This window comes from Sturnira hondurensis, unplaced genomic scaffold, assembly GCF_014824575.4.
Source record: "Sturnira hondurensis isolate 20B ecotype Veracruz unplaced genomic scaffold, ASM1482457v3 Scaffold0008729, whole genome shotgun sequence".
NCBI lineage: Eukaryota > Metazoa > Chordata > Mammalia > Chiroptera > Phyllostomidae > Sturnira > Sturnira hondurensis.
In genome coordinates, this window is record NW_028081360.1 from 757,422 (window position 1) to 784,644 (window position 27,223).

General features: G+C 40.3%; 1 protein-coding gene across 1 annotated transcript in view; it reads left to right on the plus strand.

Annotated features, from left to right (window-relative positions):
- The window catches only part of PDILT (protein disulfide isomerase like, testis expressed), a 54,732-nt gene continuing 27,509 nt past the window's right edge, over positions 1 to 27,223 (plus strand). Inside the window, exons 1-7 of the mRNA XM_037055787.1 lie at positions 1 to 205; positions 10,971 to 11,177; positions 15,237 to 15,370; positions 16,477 to 16,614; positions 19,445 to 19,555; positions 19,638 to 19,763; positions 21,445 to 21,642. Of these exons, the coding sequence (XP_036911682.1) occupies positions 1 to 205; positions 10,971 to 11,177; positions 15,237 to 15,370; positions 16,477 to 16,614; positions 19,445 to 19,555; positions 19,638 to 19,763; positions 21,445 to 21,642 (1,119 nt within the window). The remainder of the gene's footprint in view (positions 206 to 10,970; positions 11,178 to 15,236; positions 15,371 to 16,476; positions 16,615 to 19,444; positions 19,556 to 19,637; positions 19,764 to 21,444; positions 21,643 to 27,223) is intronic.

Sequence of the window (27,223 nt, forward strand, 5' to 3'; positions counted from 1 at the left end):
ATGGAACTACTTTGGATATTGTTGCTGGTGGTGTCCTTATGTGTATCTGCAGTCCAGGGCTCACCAGAAGATGATATCAAGGAGAACATCAATGTCAACATGTCCCAGCCCTTGCACATCATGGAGGAAGGCAACCTGATAGTGCTGACACCCCCCAGCCTGACACAGATGCTCAACCAGACCCGCTTTCTCATGGTGCTTTTTTGTGAGTGTTCCCCAGTCCTTGAGGAAAGAATGATGTGTTGGGTGAGACCTGCATCCTGGCTCCTGGAGGACAGATATTTTTATATATTGCTAAACATATGAGAACACATTATTATTTACAAAAAATAATGTATAAGTAACATCATTCCCAATTTCCAAGTGAGAATACAAATCCAGGGAGGTTAAACAATTTGAAAGATATTGTACAATCTTGCCACTATGGTTTTGATTTATTTGTGGCTTCTCTTTCCCACTGAAGACAAGGAGCCAGGCTTTACCTTCAGTTGTCCTTAGCATTCTGAACCTCAGTCATTTTTTCTTCTGTAATATTTGCATGAAGATAATGACCATACAGGATTGTCATTTAGATTAAATTAGGTAATATGTTAATATGTTAGGTAATATGGAACACAGCCAGAGAGCAATAAGTGATGGCAGCAATGGGAAAGCTCTCAAGAAGAGAGTTTAGACCATTATCTTTATCATCTGAACAGCTAGCCAGGCTTACTCTTTGGACTTTTGTCCTTTGCATGAGCAGATATTCTGGGGGAAAGAACAGGTAGTCCTTTTCTTGAGGCACTGGCACAAGGCTGTGCCTGGGGACAAGGTATTTTCATGACAGCTCTTGCATAGTGAGCACTTCCTTTGTGTCAGGCACTGTCCTTAGTGCCTCAATAAATGTTAAGTGATTTAATCCTCACAGCAACCCAGTGTGGTGGAACTATACATTTTGTTTTATAGCTGAGGAAACAGAAATTCAGAGAGGTCAAACAATTTGCCTGATGTCACACAGTTCCTCCTAGTGAGGAACAAAAACCCTGGGTTCCAGTACCTTCCATGTGCAAATATTGGAATGATACAGAAAGTAGATGTAAATACTTGATTCCAGAATCCTGTCTTCACAGTCACTCCTGAAAAGTGACTCCATTGGCTCCATTTTAATCCCCAAGATCTACTTCCAGGATGTGCCAGACTTACAAGTACCCACTCAAGTTCCCAGAGGCCAGTCAGTACCCAAGTTTCCAGTACTAAGCAGGGCTATGCAGGACAGGTGCCTTTCACTTCTTCGTTTCTACCTCTTCCCATGCAGCACCCCCCCCCACACATTTCCCTTCCTCCCTTATCTTGGCTGCTGTGTATATGTAGCTATTCCCTCCATCCTTGTTTGCCCTCCTCTAACCATAGCCCTTTAAAGATTCTGTACTATCTCCAGTCTGACCAGTGCAAGGGAAGAAGTTGGCTCTAGAGGGTCACAGTCATATGCTTAAGTACCGGGCTCTACCATTTATTAATGAGGTGACCTTGGACAAGTGACTGATTATTCTGTGAAACTTTATTTATCTAGATGCAAAATAGAAGCATTAATAATGTAATATAATTCCTACAGTGTTTATCACTGTGCCTGGTGCACAATAAGAGCTTAAGAATAAATTGCCCACTATTCACTTCATTCTCACTACTGGCTTCCTTGTCTGTACAAAAGGGTCAGTAATTTCTCCCTTCAAGGTAGTTGGGGTAATGGAAATGGATTCAGATATGCAGCCATTAGCTCTTAGTGATCACTCATTGGGCAGAGCTATTACTGTTGAATTCTGATTTACCCCACTTTTACACAATCCTGCTCCATTCCAGGCCCTGCATGGGCCCAGTTGCGGCACCTGAGAAAAAGAGCCTTGGTTTCTGCTCTCAGAGATTGTATAGTTTAAGCTAGAAATATCACAGGCATGAGAAACTCTTTAAAATATTATTCGTGCCATTAGAGTAGTCTAAACTCTGTTCCTTGGGGGCCCCAAGGAGAAGTGACAGCTTGGACATGTCCTTGAAATGGTTCTTCTATCTGCAAATCCACTAAGAAGTTTTCTGCAGCTTGGTTCCTGAACCCTCGAGTCTTCACATACACAAGGGCTTCCCAGGCTAATGCAAATGCATTCTGAAGCTTGAAGTTTGGCTTCAAGTAAGATAAATCCTTGATTTTTGGATCCCCAGTTATGACCAGTGATGAGGGATCTTCAGCCAGAGCTGTGGAGTCAGCAGAAGTCTTTGGAATCTGTGGTTGCTGATGCCCAAATTTATCAAAGATTCTTTTCCAAAGAACTGGAAAACCCAAAGAGTTTCTCTTAAACTGAGTTGTGCACATACTTGGTCCTTAAGTGACATCAAGGTTTGGCATAAAGGACATGTGTTTAAGAATCAAGCCAGCTCTGGCTGGTGTAGCTCAGTGGATTGAGCGCGGGCCTGAGAACCACACGATCCCGGTTCGGGCACATGCCTGGGTTGCAGGCAGGTTCCCAGCAGGGGGTGCACGAAAGGCAACCACACACTGATGTTTCTCTCCCTCTCCCCTTTCCTTCCCCTCTAAAGATAAATAAATAAAATATTTTTTAAAAATTAAAAAAAAGAATCAAGCCAGCCTGAGTGTGAAGCTCTATTCTGTCAAGAACTAGATATTAATATGTGTCCTTGGATACATATCTGCATCTCACTTTCTTCATCTGTAAGGTGGAAACAATGAAACTGGTAGAGTCATTATAGGGATCAACTGAGAGTGTCTGGAAGGACCTGGAACATGGAAGGCACTCAGCAAACATGAGTTCCCATTCTCCCCTGACCCTGTGGCACCTGAACAGATGCAACTCATCAACTTCCTGTCAGTAAGGACTGGGTTCAGCTGCAAGTAACAAAGAATCTGCTAATGGCTTAAATTCAAGAGTTTATCTCATATCCTATATGAGATATAAGATAGGTGGTCAATGACTAGCATAGCAGCTCCACAGTGTCAAGGACTCAGGCTCCTTGTACCTTCTTGCTCTTTTACCCTTGACATGTTTTATGTCAGGGCCACAAGATGGCTGTGGCGTGCCCTGCATTGCATTGCACATCTAGCTAGGAAAAAAAGGGATAGGCAAACAGAAAATGGACAGATATGTACCAGCCAAATGTGGTCCTTAAAAAACCTTTTCTAGATCCCCACCACTGACTCTGGTTATACCTTATCGGTTAGGGCCTATGGCTGTTCCTTACTGAGGTGGCTGGAATGGTGAATGGTTTAGGTTTCTAACCTCTATGGTTGAGAAAACAAGAGGAAAAGAGGGCTGTGAATGGCTGATTCACAATATTTGCCACAACATCCAAGGTAGTAAGCTAACTTGAATATGCAATTGTCTTATTAGCACTTTGTGTATTGTGGGTTTATAATGCTAGTGAAATCTTTTAAAAAATGAATTCTAAAATTGATTGCCCACTTTTACACTCAAATTTCTTCCTCTGATTCTGATTAGCTGTTTTAAAGATCACTGTACTATCAGAGAAAGCTAAACTTTATAACCCCTCAAATCCTTGTTCATAAAGTGTCATTTCATGCTTATGTCTTAGTTCCATGCAGGTTTGCAGAGGAGCTGTACTCCACATAGTCATTCAGGCACCCTGGGTCCTCCCGTCAAGTGACTCAAGCATGATTTGGGGCCTGGAGCACTCCACTGAATCCTCTGTCTCCAGGCAGCAAAAAGGGAGGGGGAGAGAGCACATGTTTCTGAGCCAGGCCAGCCCTGAAAATGGTGCACACCAGTGCTACTCAAAGTGTGGTACATGGGCCAGCAGTGTCAGCATCACTGATGAGCTCACTGGAAATGCAGAATCTCAGGCCTCACCTCAGACCTACTAAATCTGAATCTGCACTTTAATGAGATCCCAGGTGATTCACATATACTGAAAAGCATGAGAAACACTGTTATACATAATTTCTACCCACATTCCATTGGCCATATCTCTGCCATTGGCTGTACCTCCCGTTGTTTGAATGGGAGTCTGGGGAGATGTAGTCTAGCTATATAAATGAAGAGGGAAAAATCAGGGTTTGGGCCGCACATGACATTGTCTTCCTTAATCTAATTGTGCCTACTTTTGATGTAGAAAACTTGAGTAGCCTTTGGTCAAATAACTTGAAATGGCTGAGAAATACCCTTAGTAGTATAAGGTCTTCCAGACTGTGAACTACCAGGAAAAGGTTATCTTATGGACAGAAATTTCAGGATCAATTTTAGACCCTGTTTGGCTCAAGCTAACAAATATTCTAAGGACATGTGGCCCCCAAATCCATGGGGCACTTCTGCTCCTCACCTTCCTTGACCTCTTTGCAGTTCCATGCTGAGATCCTGTGCCCCTTGGTGCCCATGAGCCCATTATCTTTTGGTTCCCTCTGATCTCTCTGGCTCACTTTCGTAATTCTTCTTTATGTCTACTCTTCTTTCCCATAAGCCTGAAATCAAAGCTGTAACAGGCAGATCATGGACTGAAGATAACCAGCAGGTGGGTTATGTTTAGCCCACACAGTGTTTTAAAAAATGGAAGATTCACAATTAAAATTGAATTTATATTTGCTCTTGAAAAAAGCAGAAGATCTGAAAGCACTACTTTTGCACTTTGACAATTTTCTGGAACTGACTAATGATTTCCCCTGTTGATCAGAAAACTCACCTGTCAGTTTGCCACATCCCTAGCCAGCCAACTCCACAAATCATACCCTTATCTCAACTTTGAGTTTGAATCTTCTATCTGAAATTCAGGCCTTCCAGTTTTTCCTCAATCTCTGCCTCCTTATCTGATACAATCTCTCTGAGTGATGCCACTTCCATGATGGAGTCTAGGTATGTTACAGTATCATCAACTCAGTTGCCCTTGTCCCAGTGCATCCTCAATGGTCTTGTGCAGCCATGCCATACCCTACTCTGCTTCCTGTGGAATTAATTGTGAGATAATGGTTCATACAGGTCAGACATCCAAGCCCTTTTTTTTTTTTTTTTTTGCTGTGATTCTAATTGCTGAATCCTAGATCCCCAGTGGAATTGTTGAAGAATTTAGAGCCACACATTTTTGCATGACACTACACACATATCAACACACATTTACTCTTCCAAAATGGTACCACAGGTGGACAAGACTAGGGAACACATCTGGTCCATGTGAAAATGCAAGAGTACTCTGATTTAAGCAGAGCAGAAGGGCAAGTTCATGACTCTTGGAGATTTTAACTGACTTTCTATCACTTAGAGATTGACGCTGAATCTGGGGCTATACAGAGAGAAAATCAATTTTAAATTCTTTAATTACTTTTGATAACAACCAATTTGAACACTTTAAACTTAAAGCATTCCCACCACTGGGTATTTCCAAGCAGTGAACACCAGCAGAAATTCTTATCTAAAAGAGATTCAGGGAAAATGGAGACAACTATACTTGAACAACAATTTTTTAAAAGCTAAAAATAAAATAAATAAAAGAGACATTCAAACTCACTATATTTGAATATTTAATTCCTTCTAATATATGGTTTGAACTAAAAGTGAGTTCTCCAACACTCATAGTCCTTCTAAAGTGACCTTTGGAAAAACTAGTCACCTGGTAAAAGCAGTTTAAAAGCTTTTTTCCATGAGTAAATGGACTTCTTACAAAAATGGTATTTCCAATATTTTCCCAGAGAAATACTTATTTGGTAACTCTTAAATCCTTAGTGGCTCTCCACTTTCTCCTCTCCCCAAGGAGTCCAAAAGCCACTGGTCAGGGGGATCTTTGCTCCTGGATGTCCTTCACAGATCTTAAATGCTATGTGTGTCTGAAAATAGACCCCAACATTTTTGATATTCTCTCAGCCACCTCTTCTCACATCCTGCTTTAACTGACTACACCACGATACACCCAATGTCAAAGTCAGAAATCTCAAGGTCATTCTTGGCTCCTGTCTATTTTTTACCTCTTACCCATCACCAAGTCCTGTTGATACCACCCCCAAAGCCCTCTGCAATCTTCAGGTTTTTCTATCTCCTTTGGCAATGCCCTAGTTCTAGCCTCATCATTCCTCACCTGAACCACTGCAGCATCTTCCTAGATGTTCTCCCTTCTCCTTTATATCCTGTCTCTACAATAAACCCAGAGATATTTTTCTAAAATGCAAATCTGATGGTGTTATTCCCTGATTAAAAAACCCAAAGAATTCTATAAGACCCTACACTTCTTAACATGGCTATAATGTCCTTTGATTGATCTAGCCTAAGCCAACCTCCCCACTCCTTTTGAAAACTGTATTCTAGACCCTGAATTATTTACAGATAGGTCACACTGACTCAGGCTTTGGGGACTTTGCATTCACATTTGCCTTTGCTTGTAGTGTTCTTGTGCACTTTTTCATCTGGTTTGGGAGAGTTAAGCTCATAAAATCACCGTGTCATGAGGCTGTACTCACCTCACTCTTACCTGGAAGGGCTACTCTTATATCCTGTGTGCTCACATAGCCCTTGCACCCACCTTTCATAGGATTTGTGACACTGTATTGAAACAATTTTTAAGAGTGTGTGCTCTAGAGGAGATAGGGACCAAATCTTATTCATCTTTTGATTCTTAACATCTATCATGATGCTTGGACCGTGGTAAGCCTGTAGAGATACTGAAAAAAACCCCACACAAATGAATTAGTGAATGAGTGTTCCTTTAGCCTATAATGTTCCTGAGAAGGTGTCAGTGAAGGCAGTAAGGCAGCAAACCCTGTAGTTATCTTGGAGTAGAGCATTTTAGGCAGCAGAAACAGTAAGTGCAAAAGTCTTGAGGCAGAAATGTGCCAGAGTGTCTGGAACTGAGTTACTAAAGAGAAGAGTAGCAGAAAATGAGACTATAAGGATTAACAGCAGAACCATTGGAGCTTTGTAGGCCATTACAATGGTCAGAGGAGTTCTTTGGCTGGCCCCTAAGGAACTAGAAAGGGTTGATGACCATGCTGAAGTCCTCACCACCAGTGAGCACTTTCGTGCTCTATAAATGGCCCTATGGAATGGGAAAGAGGCTTATTTTAAGAACAGTTTTTCATACTCGATCTGCAGTTTGGTCTAAAATAGGGTTTCACATCCTCAGCAGTATTGACATTTTTGCTGGACCATTCTTTGTTGAGCATATTGGGAGATGGGGTTAGAGTCCTGTTCATTGTAGAATGTTCTGCAGCATTCACAGTCTTTGCACACTAGAGACCAGTAGCACTCCAGTAGTGACAACCAGAAATGTCTCCAGAGATGGTGTTCCTCATTGAGACCCACAATCTAAAAAAGGCAGATTTCAGCTCCCTGTGCTGAAAGCTAATCTCCAGTTCCTGTACTCACATCTCCCTGATTGATCAGCCTCCATTCTGACTCATACTGGCTGCTCAGAAAAGGGAACCCAGGATTATCTGAATACTAAGGACCCAGAAAAATATTGATTCTAGATCCATTGCCCATGAACATGTCTGAACTTCATGCAGGCAGTCAGAGAACCACAACCTATTCCCATTTGCTTACCCAAAATCCACATGACAGCCACATGGTACACTGAAGCCTTGATTTGGGTGACTTGATGCTAGTCGCCCCTGTCTTCATTTCCCCCAAAACCAGATCTGCTGAGGATCCTGACATGTCCATAGGACCCTCCATTCCCAGATGTAATTTTGTAAGAACAAGGCCAAAGATTGCCCACCTGTGTCATCATAATGGTTCATGTTTATTGGCATTTCAGAGTTTTGCATACCTTCTCCTACTATGTTGGATAATCCTCTGGTATAGGATCTATTAATATCCCCATTATATAGACAAAGAAACCAAGACATGGAGATATTTTTAAAACCACCTTATCTGGGCCTCAAGTGCTTGTTAATCACCATAACTGTTTTATGAGTTAACCTAAAGAATTCACATTCACTGAGTACTAAGTATGTGCTAGACAGTTATCTAGGTGGAACTCAGGACCTAATAAAATCTGTTCTCAAGCAGCAGTTGATATGTAAGTGTCTCCATGACCTACCCAAACCAGAATTTTCAGTTGGCCATGGCAGGATATAGGCTCTGAGACCTGAGGGGTGTATGCATTCATCTCACCTTTACAAACTCAGAACTCAAGCTTCCAGAGCCTGGCTCCAGAAGGCTTCCAGAAAATAGGCTCTAAAGAATCTATTCACTCTGATGGGAACCACCCAAAGCAGAGGATGTGAAAAATGCACCCAGAAACTTTCCTTGAGGAAGAAGGAAGATTTTTCAGACCAGCTTAACTATAAGGTCAGTCAGAGCGTGGTTATTGGAGCTGAAACTCAGCATAGTACTTACTAGCACTAAGATGTCTGGGCTTTTGCTTCCTTGTCTATAACTTTGCTCGCCCATAACTTCTCATCCCCTCCATTGCCACTACCTTAGTTTAAGCCATTTCCATCTCTTACCTGTATTATTGCAGTGGTTTCCAATTTGTCTCACTGAATCCACTCCCTTTCCACTTTGGGCTACTTTCCATTTAACATGCAGAAAAATTCAGTCAAACAGTAAGTCAGGTCACATTTCACTCTGCCCATAACTGTCCAGTACCTTCTACAACTCTCAGGGAAAAGGTCATAGTCTATTCAGTTGCCTTCATGTTCCTACCTCAGGGCCTTTGTACTTATTGTTCCTCTGCCTAGAATATGTCCCTTCAGATATCCACATAGCCTTCTCTTTTACTTCCTTCAGGCTTTATTAAAATTCCCCTTCTCAGTGAGGCCTCTTTTAGCTCCCCTACTTAAACTCAATTCTCTGGACACCCTGGATCTCTAGCTTTGCTTATTTTTTTTCCTATAGCACTTAGCCTCTAATATAGAACCCGTCCTATTTTATTTTATTTATTTTCTGTGTTCTCCAATGACAGCAGGGATTTTTATCTGTTATTTGTTAAATCCCAAAAGCCTAGAACTGTCCTTTGCACATTGCAGGTCATAACATAGATTTGCTGGTTGGCTGGTTGGATAGATAGATGGAAGAATACCCATTACCATTATTGGTAGGTCTTTCCTCTTAGCTCCTGGCAGTCAAGCTGTCACAATCTCTTTCTATCACTTTCATTTTGGACACTTGAGAGCACTGAGCTTTGTGTGGAACCTCTAAAACTTCATCTTTGGAGATTTATATAATCATTCCATGGGTTTCTCTTACCCTGATCTCCTTCCCTTAGAAACTCAGATTTGGAGGCTATGTCAACCAACAATCCTGAGTCAGGTACCACTAAATCTATAAGAAAGCCAGGGCAGAGGCCTACAGGACAGAGAAGCTGGCAAACAGGCCAGTATCAGCAGGTGGTGACTGATAGGGGTATTGATGGCAATGGTAGTGACAAAGCAGGTAGCAACAAGTATTGATCCAAGTATCTATCAAGAAATGAAAGGTCCTACTTTTTATTCATTGATTGGGTGTCTAATAAATATAATCATTCACTTTCAGTTTCCGTTGCAGGAGCAGGTGTGCTGATTGGCAATGGGGCACATGCCAGCTGTCCCAGGTCTGGCTTTTCTGGGCTTTGTTGAATTTGGACCTTGTCCACAGCAGTGGAAGTAATTTGCTATTTCTCTCAGTTCTGTAGATGAACAAGGGTGTTTTAAAAAGAGTTCTGGCTGGAAAAGGTGCCTTGACTCAGCCCACCTGCCTCAGACATCAGGTAGTGAGGGGGCCAGATGAGGAACCCACAATGTTATCAGGAGGTAGAAAGGCAAACGTGACTGCTGTTTAGTCCTCATCCTTTAGGCCAGGAATACATCATCTGCTTCCAGGATCCTGTGCCAGCTCCCTGAGGCTGTTTCCAAAGAAGGACTCCCACTCCTACCTCCACCCACTGCCTAATAATGTGAGAGATAATGAAATTTAATTTAAATTTTTAATCAAAGTATAGTTGACATAAAATATTTTATTAGTTTAAGGTGTACAGCATAGAGATTCTCTATTTATATATGTTATGGTGTGATCACTAGTCTAGTAACCATTTGTCACTGTACAAATCTTAATCTAGAGTGTGAAATCTCTTTGACCCCCCTCCAAGAGAAGGTAGAAGAGCATCATAACCTCTCCCTATACCCACAATTCCCACTCATGGCCTTCCTTACCTGAGAGTCCCCTGCCATATTTTATGGAGCTGCAGGGCTGCTGGGGCCAAATTTGTCCTGTTAGCTCCAGGACTTTCCACCAGATGGATTATACTCTCTCGTTCTGTCTCCCTCTCAGTCCCCTGTAATTTCTCACCATGGAAATTTCACAATAATAACAGTAGTCATTATATATCTGTATTATAATATATAACATATTAAATTTTATATTGTATGTATAATGTATATTTATATGTTATATTTTATATATTATAATTTTTATATAGTTATATATAATATTAATGTGTTAATATATAATAACAGAATGTGCTACAGGTTTGACAGGCCAGGTGGAGGTTAGAGAACCAATGATGTGGGTTGAGATCCTGGCTCCATCTCTGCCTGCCACATGGCCTTGGGTGAATAGGTCATTTTGTTGTACATCAGTTTCCTCATCTATACAACTGAGATATAATACCCTGTAGAAGTACTAGGAGGATTATATGGCTTACTCCATGTAAATCTCTTAAAATAATAAGCACTATATAACTGATTATTAAGTAAATCCTTTGATTGTTAAAATTCCATGAGGTGCCACCATTTTCTCCCTTCACTCTGAGGGCATTAGAGCTCGGAAAGATTAAGTTGCCTAAAGCTGCATAGTTTCCAGCAATGCTGAAGACTTTTCCCTGCAAAAGACCCTAACGTGTGTCTTTCAAAGTGGCCAAATTCATGAACCGTGTGTCACATTTCTGAAAATTCACCCAGTATTGTGAATATGAGAAAGGCTCAGGAGCTAAGTAGCCAAACCAAGCTTCCTCCTTGACAGATAGGAGGGGGAGAGGCTCTAGCACATTCTGCTTCGCACTGATTCTTGCAGACAACTCATCCTCAAAGCAATCTTGGAACCTAGCTGAGGAACTGGGCAAAGCCGTGGAGATGATGGGCAAAGGCAAGAACGGGGTCAGCTTTGGCAAAGTGGACATTACAGTTGAGATGGAACTTCGGAAGGAGTTTGACATTCAGAAGGCCCCAGAGTTGAAGCTGTTTTTTGAGGGCAACAGGTTGGATCCCATCAGCTGTGAAGGTAATGGTGCCTGAATGTCAGTCAAAATAACATTAGCTATGGAAACACATAAACACCAGCATTTTAATGGCTTAACAGAATTATGAATTAAATTATAACCATGTAAAACTCAGTTGGCAGCCAGACAGTAGAGAAGGTGTACCACACAGTCTTTCAAATGCCTAGGCTCCTTCCAGGTTGTGGCTCTCTCTTGCCTTATGGCCTCTGAGCCACCTGTTCTTTCCTCTGTATCCTGTCAGCAACTGGGGCAAGGAGGCAGAAAACCACCACTGGATGTATTCATGATCTAGGTCAGGAAGTGGCATCACTTCTATTTTTATTCCATTGACGAAGATTCTGTTATATAATTTCACTCATCAACAGGCTGAGAAGGCCATAAGAAAAAAAAGAGAGATTTTGGTAAGCATGCAAGCTATATCTCTCTATAGCTTGCATCTCTTTTGGTGAGTCTTGGAAGCACCAACCGATAGGTTAGTGAGTTGTATGGTTTATTAACCACCAGAGACTAGAGAGTAAGTTCCTAACCTTACCTTAATGCTTTCCACCCCAATCTTCTCTCTAGAATAACTTTAGAATAATTTTGGTACCAGATTAATGAAGTACTGCTTTCTAAAAGGTATACTGAGAGATGATAGAACAAAACAGATCTGGTTCATAGTGACTACCGAACTCTTGTTTCTATCATGATACATTTTATTCATTAACTCATTAATTCACTTATTTAATGCTCTTTTATTGAGAACTTAACATGTGTCAAACCCTATCTTGATGTTGAAAATGCTTGAAGAAGCAAGCAAAATATAACCAGAGACATTGAAATTAAGAACAATCTGACAGTAACCAGAGGGAGGTGAGAGGGTATAATGCAGGGGGAAAGAGGGGAAGGGTTTTCAGGAATAACTATAAAGGACACATGGAGAAAACCAAGGGGGAATGGAAGCAGGGGAGGGAGGTGGGGATGGCTGGGGTATGGGGGAGTTGTGAGGGGTAAATGCAGACAACTGCACTTGAACAACAATAAAATAAATTTTAAAAGAAAATGCTTGAAGAATTAAGTGTCTTGGTGTGGCACATGATAGGCTCTAATTTAATTTAATTTTATTTTTAAATTTATTTAGTTACTTTTAGAGAGAGGGTAAGGGAGAGAGAGACATCAATATGTGGTTACCTCTCATGTGCCCCCAGAAGATACCTGGCTTGCAACCCAGGCATGTGCCCTGATTGGGAATCGAACCCACAACCCTTTGCTTCCCAGGCCCATGCTCAAGTCACTGAGCTACAGCAGCCATGGCATAGGCTCTAATTAAAAAAGATGTTAACTATATGAATACATTAATGTACGCATAATGGGTGAATGGATGGAAAAACACTAAAAAGCACAGATGAGCCTAGCACAGCCTGTACTATGCTGGTAGAACATTCCCATTATTTGTGTGTGGAACGGCTGTATCTCAGAAAACCGAGGTTGTCTTTTACAGGGCCTGGTGTTCTGCAATAAGCCTGTTTGAGTATTGTTAGAAAAACCAAGAGACTCAGGGAGTGCCAGCAGCTTCAGGGGCTGCTGGATGCGGATGCTATGCAGTTCTCAGGATGGACACAAGAGGTCACAAGACACACAGGCCAGAGGAGGGTGCAAGGAAAGCACTAGTCTTCTGACTGGTTACACAAGGGATCTGGCAGTGGATCTGTCGCACTGGTTCTGCCGGCTTGTGGGAGANCTGGTGTTCTGCAATAAGCCTGTTTGAGTATTGTTAGAAAAACCAAGAGACTCAGGGAGTGCCAGCAGCTTCAAGGGCTGCTGGATGCGGATGCCATGCAGTTCTCAGGATGGACACAAGAGGTCACAAGACACACAGGCCAGAGGAGGGTGCAAGGAAAGCACTAGTCTTCTGACTGGTTACACAAGGGATCTGGCAGTGGATCTGTCGCACTGGTTCTGCCGGCTTGTGGGAGATGGTGCGTGAATGGGGAAAAAGAATAGATGAGCAAGAGGGCAGGTGCAGAGTGAGGACAGATAGAGCTGCTTCCTGTGGATACTGACTACATGACAACCCTCAACAATGTGACTCATTGATCACAAGCGAGCAGCTCTTTGTGGGGCAAGAACTGAGAAGTCCCAAGTTACATTGTCAAAGACCTGACTCCACTTAGCAGCAATAATGTGGCAACTTCTACACTGCCTGAGTCCCATTATGGTGGAAGCTTGTGCTGGGGACCTCCCCTGCCTTGCAGGAAACTTCATCATCACCTCTCCCTGGCACTCCTCCCTGACTGTGTGGTAGGGTCAGGGCATCTGCCCCTCTTGTGGGGTTCCACAGCATCTGTGATTCCTCCTCAACCTCTCACTTCACAGAATTGTATCTGTTCCTCATTGTCTTCTCTACTAAGCACAAGAAGTCAGGGGTCAACACAGGCAACCCTGGCTTCAGATTCTCATTATGTGCCTGAGGAACATTCAATTTTTGTTGAATTTTGATTTTCTTGTTTGTCAAACAAGGACAATGAGTATATTTATCTCCTGAGGTTACTAGGAAGATGGAATAACTTTGCAAGGCACAAGTTGTGCCACATATCTGAAGCATTTACTGGATCCAAGGCATTATTCTTGTCCATTCTCATATGTCACATCGACCCAGTATCACAGATGAGGAAACTGAGGTATAGCTAGGTGGAATAGCTTCTTCAAGTCTCCGTGGAATCCACAACTATTTTCTATACAAGGCAAATATTAAATATTACTTATTAAGTAAATAAATGTAAACCTTATGGGCCAGACAACCTCTTCCACAACTGCTTAATTGTTGATGCAGTGGGAAAGCAATACTGCATGAGCAAATAGATCTGGCTGTGTGCCAACTAAGAATTATTTATAAAATCAACTGGCAGGCCAGATTTGGCCACAAGCTGCAGCTGACTGAGCCCTGCTGCATGCTGTGTTTCTCTCTAAGTGAGTGGCAGGTAGGATTATCATTAACCTATTAGTGTCCTGACCCTAGTCCAGTGCCTGGCACACTTAGATCAGGGGTGTCAAACTTATTTTCACTGGGGCCACATCAGCTTCGTGGTTGCCTTCAAAGGCTCAAAATGATTTTAGGACTGTATAAATGTAACTACTCCTTAACTACTGTTAAGGAGTTGAAATTACATTTGGCCCTTGGAAGGCAACCACAAGGCTGATGTGGCCCCCAGTGAAAATGAGTTTGACACCCCTGAAAGAGTCATTTTGGAGTTTGAATGGGATGGAATTGCAAGAGTCTGCTATAGGCAAGCTTAGGGTAAAAAGCCAACCATGTTTTTACTGGGACTACCTATCCCCCTCCTTTCTCAGTATTACCCTCAACCAGGGATCAGAGATGCCATTACATCTCTCCAGATATGGTATATATCTTAGAATTTTAGAAGCTAAGATTTTTTGTGTGCTTGGCACCTCCCACAGAATAGCTGAGAAGTGGAAGTCAGGATCTATAACTTTAGCAAACATTTGTGTCTCAGCTGAGGTATTGGAGATACAAGGATATGATCAAATTTTCCCAAGGTCAGAGCTAGCTGATCTTTTGATTTGTATTTCACCTATTTATACTTTAAATATGTACCTTACTGTCCGTTTGGAGAGTGAATAATAAAGGCTGGGCTTGTTTCCTCCTGGGTTTGACTCCCAGGTTTGCTAGTGGAGTGGCCATTGGTGAGTTGAATCTCAATTTCCTCATTTACAAAAAGGGGAGAGTAGTAATGTTAATATCTATCCCTTAGGGCAGGGTTGTTGTGGGGATGTAATATATGTGAAACACTCAGTGCTCAGCACAGTGCCTGGTCCTTAGTACTAGTGCTAAATAGTTTACCTGCTGTTAATGCTCATGCTTTGGGGGTGGATAAGAGAAATTGGAGAGCTGACTATAGCCTTCAAGAAATGGGAGCCTAAGATGAAAAGCTTCTATACATTACACTCAGGAAAGACAGACCTTGCTGCAGTTCAAAAGAAAACTTCTGTGGGACCCATTTAATTCTCTCTCTCTCTCTCTCTCTCCCTCCCTCCCTCCCTCCGTCCCTCTCTCTCTCCAGGAGTGATTGAATCTGCTGCCTTGGTTGTTTGGTTGAGAAGACAAATTAGTCAGAAAGCATTTTTGTTCACTGACACTCAACAGGTGGTAGAATTTGTAAAAGGCAGGCCCTTGGTCATTATTGGCTTCTTCCAGGTACTGAGTTCAAGAGGTGGGAGGTGGCTTTTCAATTGATGAGAAGTCCCATGTCTGGGAGGGGAGTGGGGTAAGGAGGGGTCCTACACTTGGGATAATTCCACACATATTCCTCATTTTCCAATGAGCTGGTTTTCTGGGGGAACTGCTAAACTGAAGAAAGGAAAAAGGGAAACTGAATGTGGTAGGACAAGCTAATTAGACTGGAGGACAGGAGTGGAGGAAAGAGATTTAGTTCTGATAGTATAACTGATGATCTTGGGGTCTGTTTGGAACAGCACCAAATCATAAATTGCAAATTGTTTTTCCTTTTGGAAAATGAATGACTTGTATATCTTAACTCATTTTCTGTAACTCTAATGACTCCTTTCCTCCTCCCAATGAAATCAGAATTTTGGCATTAAATTTATATCTGGGGAGAGGATATATCTTTTTCTCTTCCATTCCACTTTTTAACAGTGTTTTTGGCCCTGATTTTCTTTTGAGGCTAAAACTACAGCCATGTCTTGATACCAACTATACATATTTTAGAAAAAGGGGAAGGAAGGGAGAAAGAAAGGGAGAGAAATATCAATATAGGAGAGAAACATCAATCTGTCTCTTTTTTTACACATCCCAGTTAGGAACCGTACCCATGCATATGCCCTGACCAGAAATTGAACCAGCAGCTTTTCACTTTGCAGAATGATGTTCAACAAACTTAGCCACACCAGTCAGGGCCCAAATTTATATTTGATGCTATTAATACATGTGGTCAAATAAATTGCTTCTTTTGAAAGCAATTAAGGAATAAATGTTAAATAGTCTCATCCCACTCTAATACTTGGACAAGGTCAAGATTTTCAATTCTTTCCACTAGTCTCTGTAGACTTGCCTATTTTGGCCTTAGCCATAGAAGTAGCCTTGGTATGAAACATTCTATGAAATTTAGAATTTCATGGTTCTAAATGAAATGGCTTGAGGTTTTGCTGAGTCACCATAAAATTTAGGTGACTCAGCAAAACTTCAGAAGTTGTAAAGATAAGGAGACAAATTGGTTACTATTTCTACCTTGCCAAGCATTTTGCCTTCTGTCAAAACCTTACCAAACATTCTTCCCCAAATAGGATTTAGAGGAAGAAGTAGCAGAATTGTTCTATGATGTGATCAAAGACTTCCCAGAGCTAACATTTGGAGTGATATCGATTAGTAATGCCATTGGCCGCTTCCATGTTACCCTTGACAGTGTTCTGGTGTTCAAAAAGGTAGGTCTTTGATCCTATTGCTACTGAAGTGTTTCTAGTTCAAAACTGAGGACTGTGAGTGTATGTCTTGGCTTTTGGTACAAATTCTGGTTCTGCCACTTGTGAGCTAAATGGCATTGGAATAGTTGGCTTTTGCAAAATCAGTTTCCTCCTGTTTTCTGGTGTTTCTAGTCATTCTCCTATAAGCTCATCCTTATTTGTTAACTAGTAAGTGTCATTAAATCTCAATTTTGTGTCTTGTGTTTTCTTCTGGTCCATGCTCCTCCATCCACCTTCTATCAACAATTACTGTCCAGACACCCAATGGCTTATAAATCTCCACCTCCAGCCAGACTTCACTTATCTCTAGACCTTTGTATCTATCAGCAGATGTCTCAACATGGCCAAGTTTTAATCTCTCCAAATTGTTTTCCAGTGTTTTTTTCTCTCTGAATGACTGATACCATCATCTCTCCCATTTCCCATTTGAGCAAATCCAGAACTCACAGGCATCATTCTAACACCTCTCTCCTCCACCCCTTACAACAACCCCATAACTCCAATCATATTGACTTTAAATTCAAAAGATCCCTTGCATTTATCCATTTTTCTTTATTGGTTCATTCCTAGATCAAGTAACCATCATCTCCCACAATCTAATACAATATCCACCCAACTGATCTACTACATTCTTTTGTCTTCTAATGATCAATCTTTTCAGAATTCAGACACATTGGTAACTTTCCTCCTTCCCACTGAAAGTCTTTCTATGGTTTCCTACTATTAATCCTATTATTACAAGATAAAATCCAAGTTCTTAGTGAAACCCACAGGGCTTTCCACAGTCTAGCCTCTATTACACATCTTCCCCCCGCCCCCCGCCCCGCCACCCCTTCTCTGGGATCTAGATCTGAGCTATCCAATATGGCAACTTCTGGTTACCTGTGACTGTTTAAATTAAAAACTTAGTTCCTCAATCAAACTAGCTTCGTGTGGGTAGTGACTATTCTATTGAACAGCATAGATTCATAGAGCATTTCTATCATCACACAAAGTTCTATTGAACAGTGTCACTCTAGACTGTGGCTTGGCTGGAACACGCTTTACTCCTTCCCTACAAAAAGCTAAATCCTTACAATAACCATGTTACTTATAGATATGGCTCAGAGAGGTTAGGTTACTTGCCCAAGAACACACAGGAGGTAGATAGAGTGATACCCAGAACTGCCTGCCTTTTAGAGAAGACTGTAAACACGAAGAATTTTTACAGAGGCCCATGGAAGTCACTGAAAAACTTTATTTTGGATAGTAAAATAAATTGATTTGTGTTTCTGAATGGGACAGTGCAGAGTCAAGACAGAGATTCAAATATGTATGGAAATGTAGTATATGCTATTTTAAATCAATAGAAAAAGTATATTTTATTCAATGACTAGGGTTGAGGGAATTGGGTAGCCATTGAAAACCAAATACTAAAGCTAAATACATGTATCACCTCTTTCACCAAATTAAATATCATTTTGACCTCTGATTTAAAAATATAACAATGAGACCATGGGAAGACAAGAAGATGCTGCAGGAGAGTTTTCTTTGTATTCTTAAAGTTGGAAAACCCCACTTTAAAACATGACAGAAACTATAGAAACAAGGAAAATAAATATTGATAAATTTGAAATACATAAAAATTTATTCTGCAGAACAAACCTCATGAAAAAAAGCCAAGGAAAACTTGGAAAATCCATTTGAGAAAGAGTTGGTCTATTTTAATGTTTAAGGGTATGGGCACTGGAGTCAGACTGCCTGGGTTGGAATCTAGGCCATACCTCTTACTAGCTTAGAAGCCTTGGGCAAGTCACTTCACTTCTCTGTGCCTTAATTTCCTCAACTGTAAAATGGGAGAAACAATACTGCATGGCTTGATAAGATGTTTTGAGGATTAAATGAGTTAGGACATTTCCACAGTTGTGACCAAAGAAAGGAGATAGGTTAACAGATAACATTCATAGGATCACAAGGGTCTTTTCTGAGTTAGGGTCTTCTAGACAGAGTGATGCCAATTGTCTGTAAAACCTTCGGAAACAAACTCATTTTGTGTTTGGACCCTTAACATTTAAATTGAGGGCATTCTTAACAGCAGGTTTCACAGGGATTTATGCATTCTTTCTCAGAACTGATTGCCCCCTCCTTGCCAGAAACTGCTGGTTCTGGAACAGGCCTATATCTCCCTTTGGCATCGTTCCAGGCCCGAATCAGGTGGGGGAAGCAAGGTAGCCAAGAGATTAGGAGACTCTTTACAGATAGAATGAGGACCCAGGCTATGCCAAGGCCAAGGGGTGAGGGTCTTTTGTCCCTCCTCCATAATCCCCTGAATCCTTCCCTGATGGGCCCCTTCACCACTTTGCCTGTTTTACATTGTTCCTTCCTTGAATCGTACCCATAATAGACTATCCAGCCATCTACCAGGGGCCAAGCAGGGTGAAGTAAAGGGGGCAGAGGCTGTGCCCCTGCTGGGAGGCTGTTTTGTCTCCTTAGTGGCTTATGGTCCCAAGGTCCCCTAGCCGTGGGGCCTTTTTGTCTGTTGGCAAGGTTATAGCTCCTGAAACCAGGCGGGATGGTTCCCAACATATTACACTCTCCAACTTTGTAGATCAGAGATTTTCATGGCTGCCACATACTCATGGGCACACAGACCAATCTGTCCAGCTGTCCATACTTATCAAGTGCCTAAATTATGTATTACATTGTTACCACAGTATTTTCTTTGTATACAATGGGAAAGTTGTGTTATTTATATTTAGTGCCTACATTGTGGAACATACTGCCCTCCAATATTTTTCTTCTTTTGTTCAAGGGAAACATTGTGAACCGCCAAGAGCTTATTAATGATAGTACCAACAAACATGTCCTCAACCAAGTCATAAAACAGCACCTCACAGGTTTTGTTATTGAATACAACACTGAGGTCAGTGAGCAAAATCTCCCCTGGAGAAGGGTTGCTGGGACACCTGTGTGGGTGGGGTGATCTGTTTTTCTTTTCATTTCAGAATAAGGATCTGATTTATGAACTGCACATCCTGAATCACATGCTGCTTTTTGCCTCCAAAAGCTCCAAGTCATTTGGTATGATAATGCAGCACTATAAGTTGGCATCTGAGGAATTCCAAAACAAGGTTTGTGAAGTGTCATTTCTCTTTGGGGATCCTAGACTTGAAAACCCTCACCCCATCTGCCTGTCTTGCTGATTATAAATCAAGCCAGGAATAATTTTATATTAATTTACATACTAGTTTACTTATTTGCATATCAATGATACACATTATTAACTATTTACCTTTAAATCAACCTCCTCTATTCCTGTCTAGTGTCTCTCCCTCTCTTGCCAATTCTATGCTCCTTCTTCTCTCATCTTTGATATGTCTACTATGGGAATATGATGGTTTGGCCTCTTTTTTGATGGGCCATGCTTCAGTAAGAATGCGAACTGCTGTGTGGGTAGCATTTGACCTGGAAATGACAAGGAGACCAGACCAGTCCTGCCTTAGGTCAGGGGTGTGAAAGGTCTAGAAGTGCAAAACAGCATAGACTGGCAACTAATTAAGCTTCCAGGCTTTACCATTAAACAGAATTGGGTTCAAATTATCTTCTTAGAAGTGGGTTTTTTCTTAGGTAAGTTTCCTAATCTCTCAGCCTCAGTCACCTCAGGTGTAAAATGAAGATTTGTGGTAAGAACTAGAGGTGTTTTATGTAAAGCAATGAACAAATGTATAATAAACAGTGCTAATAATCATTGTGGTTATTGTCATCATTAGAAATCAATTCAGTTTTCCTAAGCACTGTACCTATATTTCAGCAGTTACCACCACCTGATCTATGAGGGCTATTTACCTCGTTTTTCTCTTTATTTTTACAAGAAATACAATAATGGTAAGTTTTATCTTTTAAAGAAAATGACTGAAATATTAAAAAAATACAACGAGAAAATCTTGTAACCCAAAATAAACATGTCATAAAGCCTCTAGGTCACAAACATATTTCATTGTTCATGCTCATTCCACAATATTCTCCAGGAATAATGCTCTAATCACAGCAATACAACTTATAGGTGTATTTCCTAATTTATTTCATTTTAAACTTCACTATTTTGGTGTGATTAAATTGATCACAATTCAATTGCTTCCCTTCCAAATGTATTAATTTGTTTACTCATTTGTTGTCTGACTTCTGCACTAAAACATAAGCTCTTTGAGAGTGAGGATTTTGTCTGCCTTGGGCAGCAGCATAGCCTCAGGCTTAGCAAAATGCCTGGTAGGCTCTCAATGAATATTTGTGAAATGAATGAGTGAAGTCATGAATTTTCTCAATAGAGGAATCATTTAGAATCATAATGAATGAGTGTGTGTAGAGCATTTTCTTTCTCCCTGTCACTGAAATCAACCTTTATATACATAGTCCTGTTCAATTTTCATAGCAACCGTATAAGATAGGAGCTATCATCATTTTGCAGATAAGAAAACAGGCAGAGAGGGGAAGTGACTGCTTTGCCCAAGGAACTGGGATGAAAGCTCAGGACCTCTTGGCTTCCTGCAGTATGTGGATGGTGATGCCAGGCTGGCTGATGGCTGTCTATGCACCAGGGTGCAAGGCTGCACCAGTCTAATGAAAGGGAGCTGTTGTTAAGTCTTTCAGTGGCACTCCCTAGACCCTGTTGTTTGTACTCCATTAGTGCCCTCACCCAGTTTCCCAACATTTTCTCTCCCTCTGTAAGGTATTCCTTACCCAATTCCAATTTTTTTAACTTGATTGATGACCTCCAATAAAAAAAAAACCCACAGGTTTCATTTGATTTGACAGATCCTGTTCATCTTTGTCGATTCAGATGAACCCAGAAATGGACGTATCTTTGAATACTTCCAGATCACAGAAGTCAATATCCCATCTGTCCAAATTCTAAACTTAAGCTCTGATGCAAGGTACAAAATGCCTTTCGAGAACATAACCTTCCAAAACCTCAAGAAATTTGGCCACAGCTTCCTGACTAGAAGTGCCAAGGTAAGTTTGTTCTTGAAAAAGGTTTATTCACAACCTCAATGTCACTTCTTTTTAGTAATTCTGCTGGCTTTGGTCATCTGAATGAGGTGAAAAATAAGGGTCAACCACAAGGTTCAATGTGGGAAAATATTCCCACATCTTCACTTCTGATCTACTCAACTTTTGATCTTTCCCAATCATGTAATTCCACTATTAATTCTTTATTCTTAAAGTAAAGGCATTTTCTTTGCAGAAATTTCCAATTGAAATGCAGACACTCCCGAGGCTAACACCTTTTCAGACTCTAATGTGAGTGAAAGATTTAACTGGCCTAAGGTTAGATGCTTCCTTGGGGTACAGGGATAGAGTGGAATATATTAAGTAATCAGGATTCAACCTCAAAGGCTTCAGGGACCTTTTGTTTGGAGGACTGTGAGTCTAGTTTGTTAAGAGGGAAGAGAGGCTGCAAAAGGATGGCTGAATCACCTGCTGCAACTTCACATGTTGTTTGTTTAGCACTGGTATATCCTAAATCATCATGCTGAATTAAGTGACCATACTTTTTATTTTCTAAATGGGGGCACTTTTCAGATTATGGGGGATATTCTTTAAAAGTATTCTGGAACAATAAGAATAATTTGGGACTCTCCAGTCAAGCCAGAATGTACAGTGACCTTTCCTTTGAGGGCTTCTGTTCATGGTCTTCTGTCCATATTCCCAGATAGTACTTTCCCTGCAGACTTCTCAAATGAAAGCTGTAATTTCTCTTATGCATTATTACTCCCCACCAATTGGTGATATCAGTGTCCCCATGCTACTTCCAATCCATTTCTCCTTCCTTACCTTCAAGAGTGCCCCACTCCCCATATCCTTTGGATCCCATGCTTTGGACTTCACCTGCTCCTGCCCTCCATTACAATTATTCTCTGATCATCTGCCTTTCATTCTCTGAGGACTTCAGCACCTCATTAAAGGTTGCCCTCCACCCCTGTTCTGCCAGCATTTCCAGGGATATCAATATCCCAACCCCTGGTCTCTCTTCTCTCATAATTGGTGTGTCAATGCCACAGCCATGTTTTCATGGCCACACCCTAGATGGCAACCCTTCTGAAAGCCTGGTTCAAGCTTCCCATTCACTTAGTTCCTTTCTCTAGTACCCACTTTGCTATAATCTCTTTTTTCATGGTCTCACATCTCCTGATCCCATTTCACAATTTCTCTCTTTTTTAAACTTTATTTTTATTCCTGACATTATTACAGATGTTCCCACTCATTCCCCCCTCTTTGGTTACCTCCACACAGTCCCCAATCCCCCTTCCTCTGGCCATCATCACACTCTTATCTGTATCTATGCATATATGTTCTTTGGGTAATCCCTTCACCTTATTTCATCTAGTCCCCCCTAACCCCCTCCTCTGACAGCTGGCAGTCTGTTCCATGTATCCATGTCCCTATTTCCATTTTGTTCATTAGTTTATTTTGTCTATTAGATTTCACATACAAAGGAGATACACAGAGAAAGATGCTATTAGTCTTTCTCTAACCAGCTTATTTTGCTTAGCCTAATAACCTCTGAGTCCATTCATGCCATTGCAAAATGTATGCTTTCCTTTGTTTTTATGGCTATGTAGTATTCCATTATGCAAATGTACCACAGTTTTTTTATTCACTCTTGTGAATATTTTTAATTTTCTATTTTATTAGTTCTATTTTTAATTTTTTGAGGAAACTCCACACTGTTTTCCACAGTGGCTATACCAGTCTGCATTCCCACCAATGGTGCACTAAGATATTGTCTTCTTCACATCCTTGCTAGCACTTGTTGATTGTTGATTTATTGATGGTAACCATTCTGGAAGTTTTCAAGTGATATCTCATTGTGGTTTTAATTAGCATGTCTCTGATGATTGATGACATTGAGCATTTTTTCATATGCCTATTGGCCATCTGTATGTCCTCTCTGGAGGAGTGTTTATTCAGATCTTTTGCCCATTTTTAAATTGGATTGTTTGTCTTCCTGGTGTTAAGTTGTATACATTTTTTACATATTTTAGATATTAACCCCTTATCAGATGTATCATTGGCAAATACGTTCTCCCATATAGTGGGCTCTATTTTCATTTTGTTGATGCATTTTTTTGCTGTGCAAAATGTTTTTAGTTTGATGTAGTCTTATTTGTTTATTCTTTCTTTTGTTTCCATTGCCTCAGGATGTATACTGGTAAAAAATATTGCAACAAGACTTGTCTGAGGTTTTGCTGCTTATGTTTTCTTCTAGGATTTTTATGGTTTTATAACTTACACTGAATATTTATCTTTTTTTCTTGTTGTTTAACTACACTTGTCTCCATTTTCACCCCACTATGTCCAACAGCCCCACCCTTCCTCACCTCCAATCCTCAAATCTACCCTTTTTGGCTTTGTCCACATGTCCTTTATACATGTTCCTTGATGGCCTTTTACCTATTGTCCTCCATTATCCCTCACCCTGCTCCTCTCTGGTTAGTCAGTTTGTTCTTTATTTCAAAGTCTCTGGTTGTATTTTGCTTGTTTGTTTGTTTTGTTATGTTCCACTTATAGGTGAGATAGTATGGTATTTCTCTTTCACCACCTGACTTATTTTACTTAGCATAATGCTTTAAAGTTTCATCCATGCTATCATGAAGGGCAGGAGCTCCTTCTTTCTTTCTGGTTCATAGCAGCACAATTTACAACAGCCAAGTGCTGGAAGCAAAAATAAGTGGGTCAAAAAACTGTGGTATATTCACACAATAAATTTTTTTATCTTTTTTTGAGTATATTCTTCTGTATGGTGTAATTCAATGTCTAGTTTCATTTTTTTGCATGTACCTGTCCAATTTTCCTACACCATTTATTTCCTACATCATTTATCTTTACTCCATTTTAGACTCTTTCCTCCTTTGTCAAGTAACAATTGAACATATAGGCGTGGCTTGATTTCTGGGATCTTTTCTTTTGTTCCATTGATCTATATGCCCATTCTTATGCCTATATTAGGCTGTTTTGATTACAATAGTTTTGTAGTATAGTTTGATATAAGGTTGCACAATACCTTTAACTTTGTTCTTAAGATTTCTGATGTTATTTGGGGTCTTTTTTTGGTTCCATACAATTTTTTGGAATATTTGTTCTAGATCTGTGATATATGCCATTGGTATTTTAATAGGAATTGCACTGAATCTATAGAATGCTTTGGGAAGTGTGGACAGTTTAATGATGATAATTCTTTCAATCCATGAATACAGTATGTGCTTCAACTTATTTGTATCTTTCCCAATTTCTTTCTTCAATGTCCTATAGTATTGAATATGTCCCCATATTCATAAATTTATTTCTGTGTACCTGTTTTTTTTCTTTTTGTTGTTGCAATAGTAAATTTTTTTAGTTTATCTTTCTGACAGTTCATTATTAGTTTATAAAAATTTCAACTATTTCTAAATATTAACTTTATATCCTGCCATTTTATTGAATTAATTTATCCAATTCTAGTAGTTTTTTGGTGGAATCTTTTAGGTTCTCTAAGGAGTATCATGTCATCTGAAAATTACAGTTTTATTTCTTCTATTTGAATTTGAATGCCTCGTAATTCTTCTTTTCTGACTATTTTAGCTAGAACTTCTGGCACTCTCTGTCTTTTTCCTGATCTTGAGTTAAACATATTTACTTTTCCCCTATTGAGTGTGATGTTAACTGTGGGTTTGTTATATATGGACTTATTGCACTGAGTTATGTTCCCTCTATTTCCACTGTGCTGAGAGTTTTTATCATAAGTGGGTCTTGGATTTTACCTAACACTTTTCTGCATCTATTGATATGATCATGTGATTTTTATCCTTCATTTTGTTCATGTGATGTATCACATTTATTGATTTGCAAATATTGTACCAAACTTTCATTCCTAGAATAAGTCCCTCTTGACCATGGTGAATAATACTTTTTAACGTATTGCTGGATCTAGTTTGCTAATACTTTCTTTAGGGTTTTAGCATCTACTTTCATCAGGGACATTGGCCTACAATTTTCTTTCTTTGTAGTGCCTTTATCCAGTTTTGGTATTAAGATAATTTTGGCCTTGCCAAAAGGATTGGAAGTGTTTCCTTCTGTTGAAATTTTTGAAATAGTTTGAGAAGAATAAGTGTTAGTTCTTCTTTGAATATTAGGTAAAAATTGCCTTTACAGGCACCCAGTCCAGGACTTCTGTTTGCTGGAATTTTTTTGTCTACTCTTTCAATTTCATTAGCTGTAATCAGTGTATTCAGGTTTGGAAGACTGTATTGGGTTCGCTAAAAAGTTCATTTGCTGTTTCTCTAAGATGGGCCTAGTTGTGCTTAGTTAATTTCATTTGGAATAATTTTGTTAGATTGTGTTGTGACACATGGCGTATCAGCATTCACTTAAAAATGATGAAAATTGGTGAAATTTTGTGTAGGTATTTTAATATTGAAAATGGAAGAAAATATGCAACAGTTTTTGGCATATTATATTTTATTATTTTAAGGAAGGTAAAAATGCGCCCTGGCTGGTGTAGCTCAGTGGATTGAGCTCGGGCCTGCGAACCACACGATCGCGGTTCAATTCCCAGTCGGGGCACGTGCCTGGGCTGCAGGCCGGTTCCCGGCAGGGGACTCACGAGAGGCAGCCGTACATTGATGTTTCTCTCCTTCTCTCCTTTCCTTCCTCTCTAACGATAAATAAATAAAATCTTTAAAAAAAGAGAAAAAGGTAAACATGCAGCTGAAACAAAAAAAAAAAGATTTGTGACATGTATGGAGAAAGTCTTGTGACTGATAGAATATGTCAAAGGGTATTTTAAGAGAGACTAAGGGTATTTTAAGAATGGGGTAAAGAATGTGAAACGACTAAGGACAAAAAATGGATTTGAGAATCTGAAAGGTAGCTAAATGGTAAGAGTGTGGATGGAATCATAGTATGCTGGAAAATAAAATATAAAGCAAAAATAAGAAAAGGAAATTAAAAGGCAAATGGAGTAAGTGAAGGATGAGCAAAATATCATATTTGAAATAAACTATAATATAAAAACTAGTTACTTAATAGACACAAACTTGAAGGACAAGAAATGAATGTTGGCTATGCAGGAGAGAAAATAATTCAAATCATAAGAAGACCATGATGAAATTCATCTCACTGTTTTCTCTTTCTGTATCTGCCTGACTATGTCAGGTGGTGTCTCAGTCTGGCCCTAAGCAGCCTTTTCTAGACTACCACCATCCACAGTCTGTGGCTGTCTCCACCAGTTATTAACCAGTTCACTCTGTAATGAGCAGTCAGGCTTAAACACCACAGGGTGGGGCAGAGTAATTCCTGTGGGTGGGGCTATTACTTCTCAGGTTGATGCCCTTGGAGGGGACTTCTCTGCATGAGCAAGATGGCTCCTCCAGTAAGGGGAATGACCCAGTGCAGGGAGCCTAAAGGCTCCTTCATCAGTTCTCTCCCAAAATCTCTCTCCAGTGTCCCTAGTCCATTCTGCCACCCTAGACTCCCCTCAAGTGTGTCTAGTCCATTCTGCCACCCCTATGACAAAACCCAGGGTAAGGGCTGCAAATGAAATTTTATGCATTGG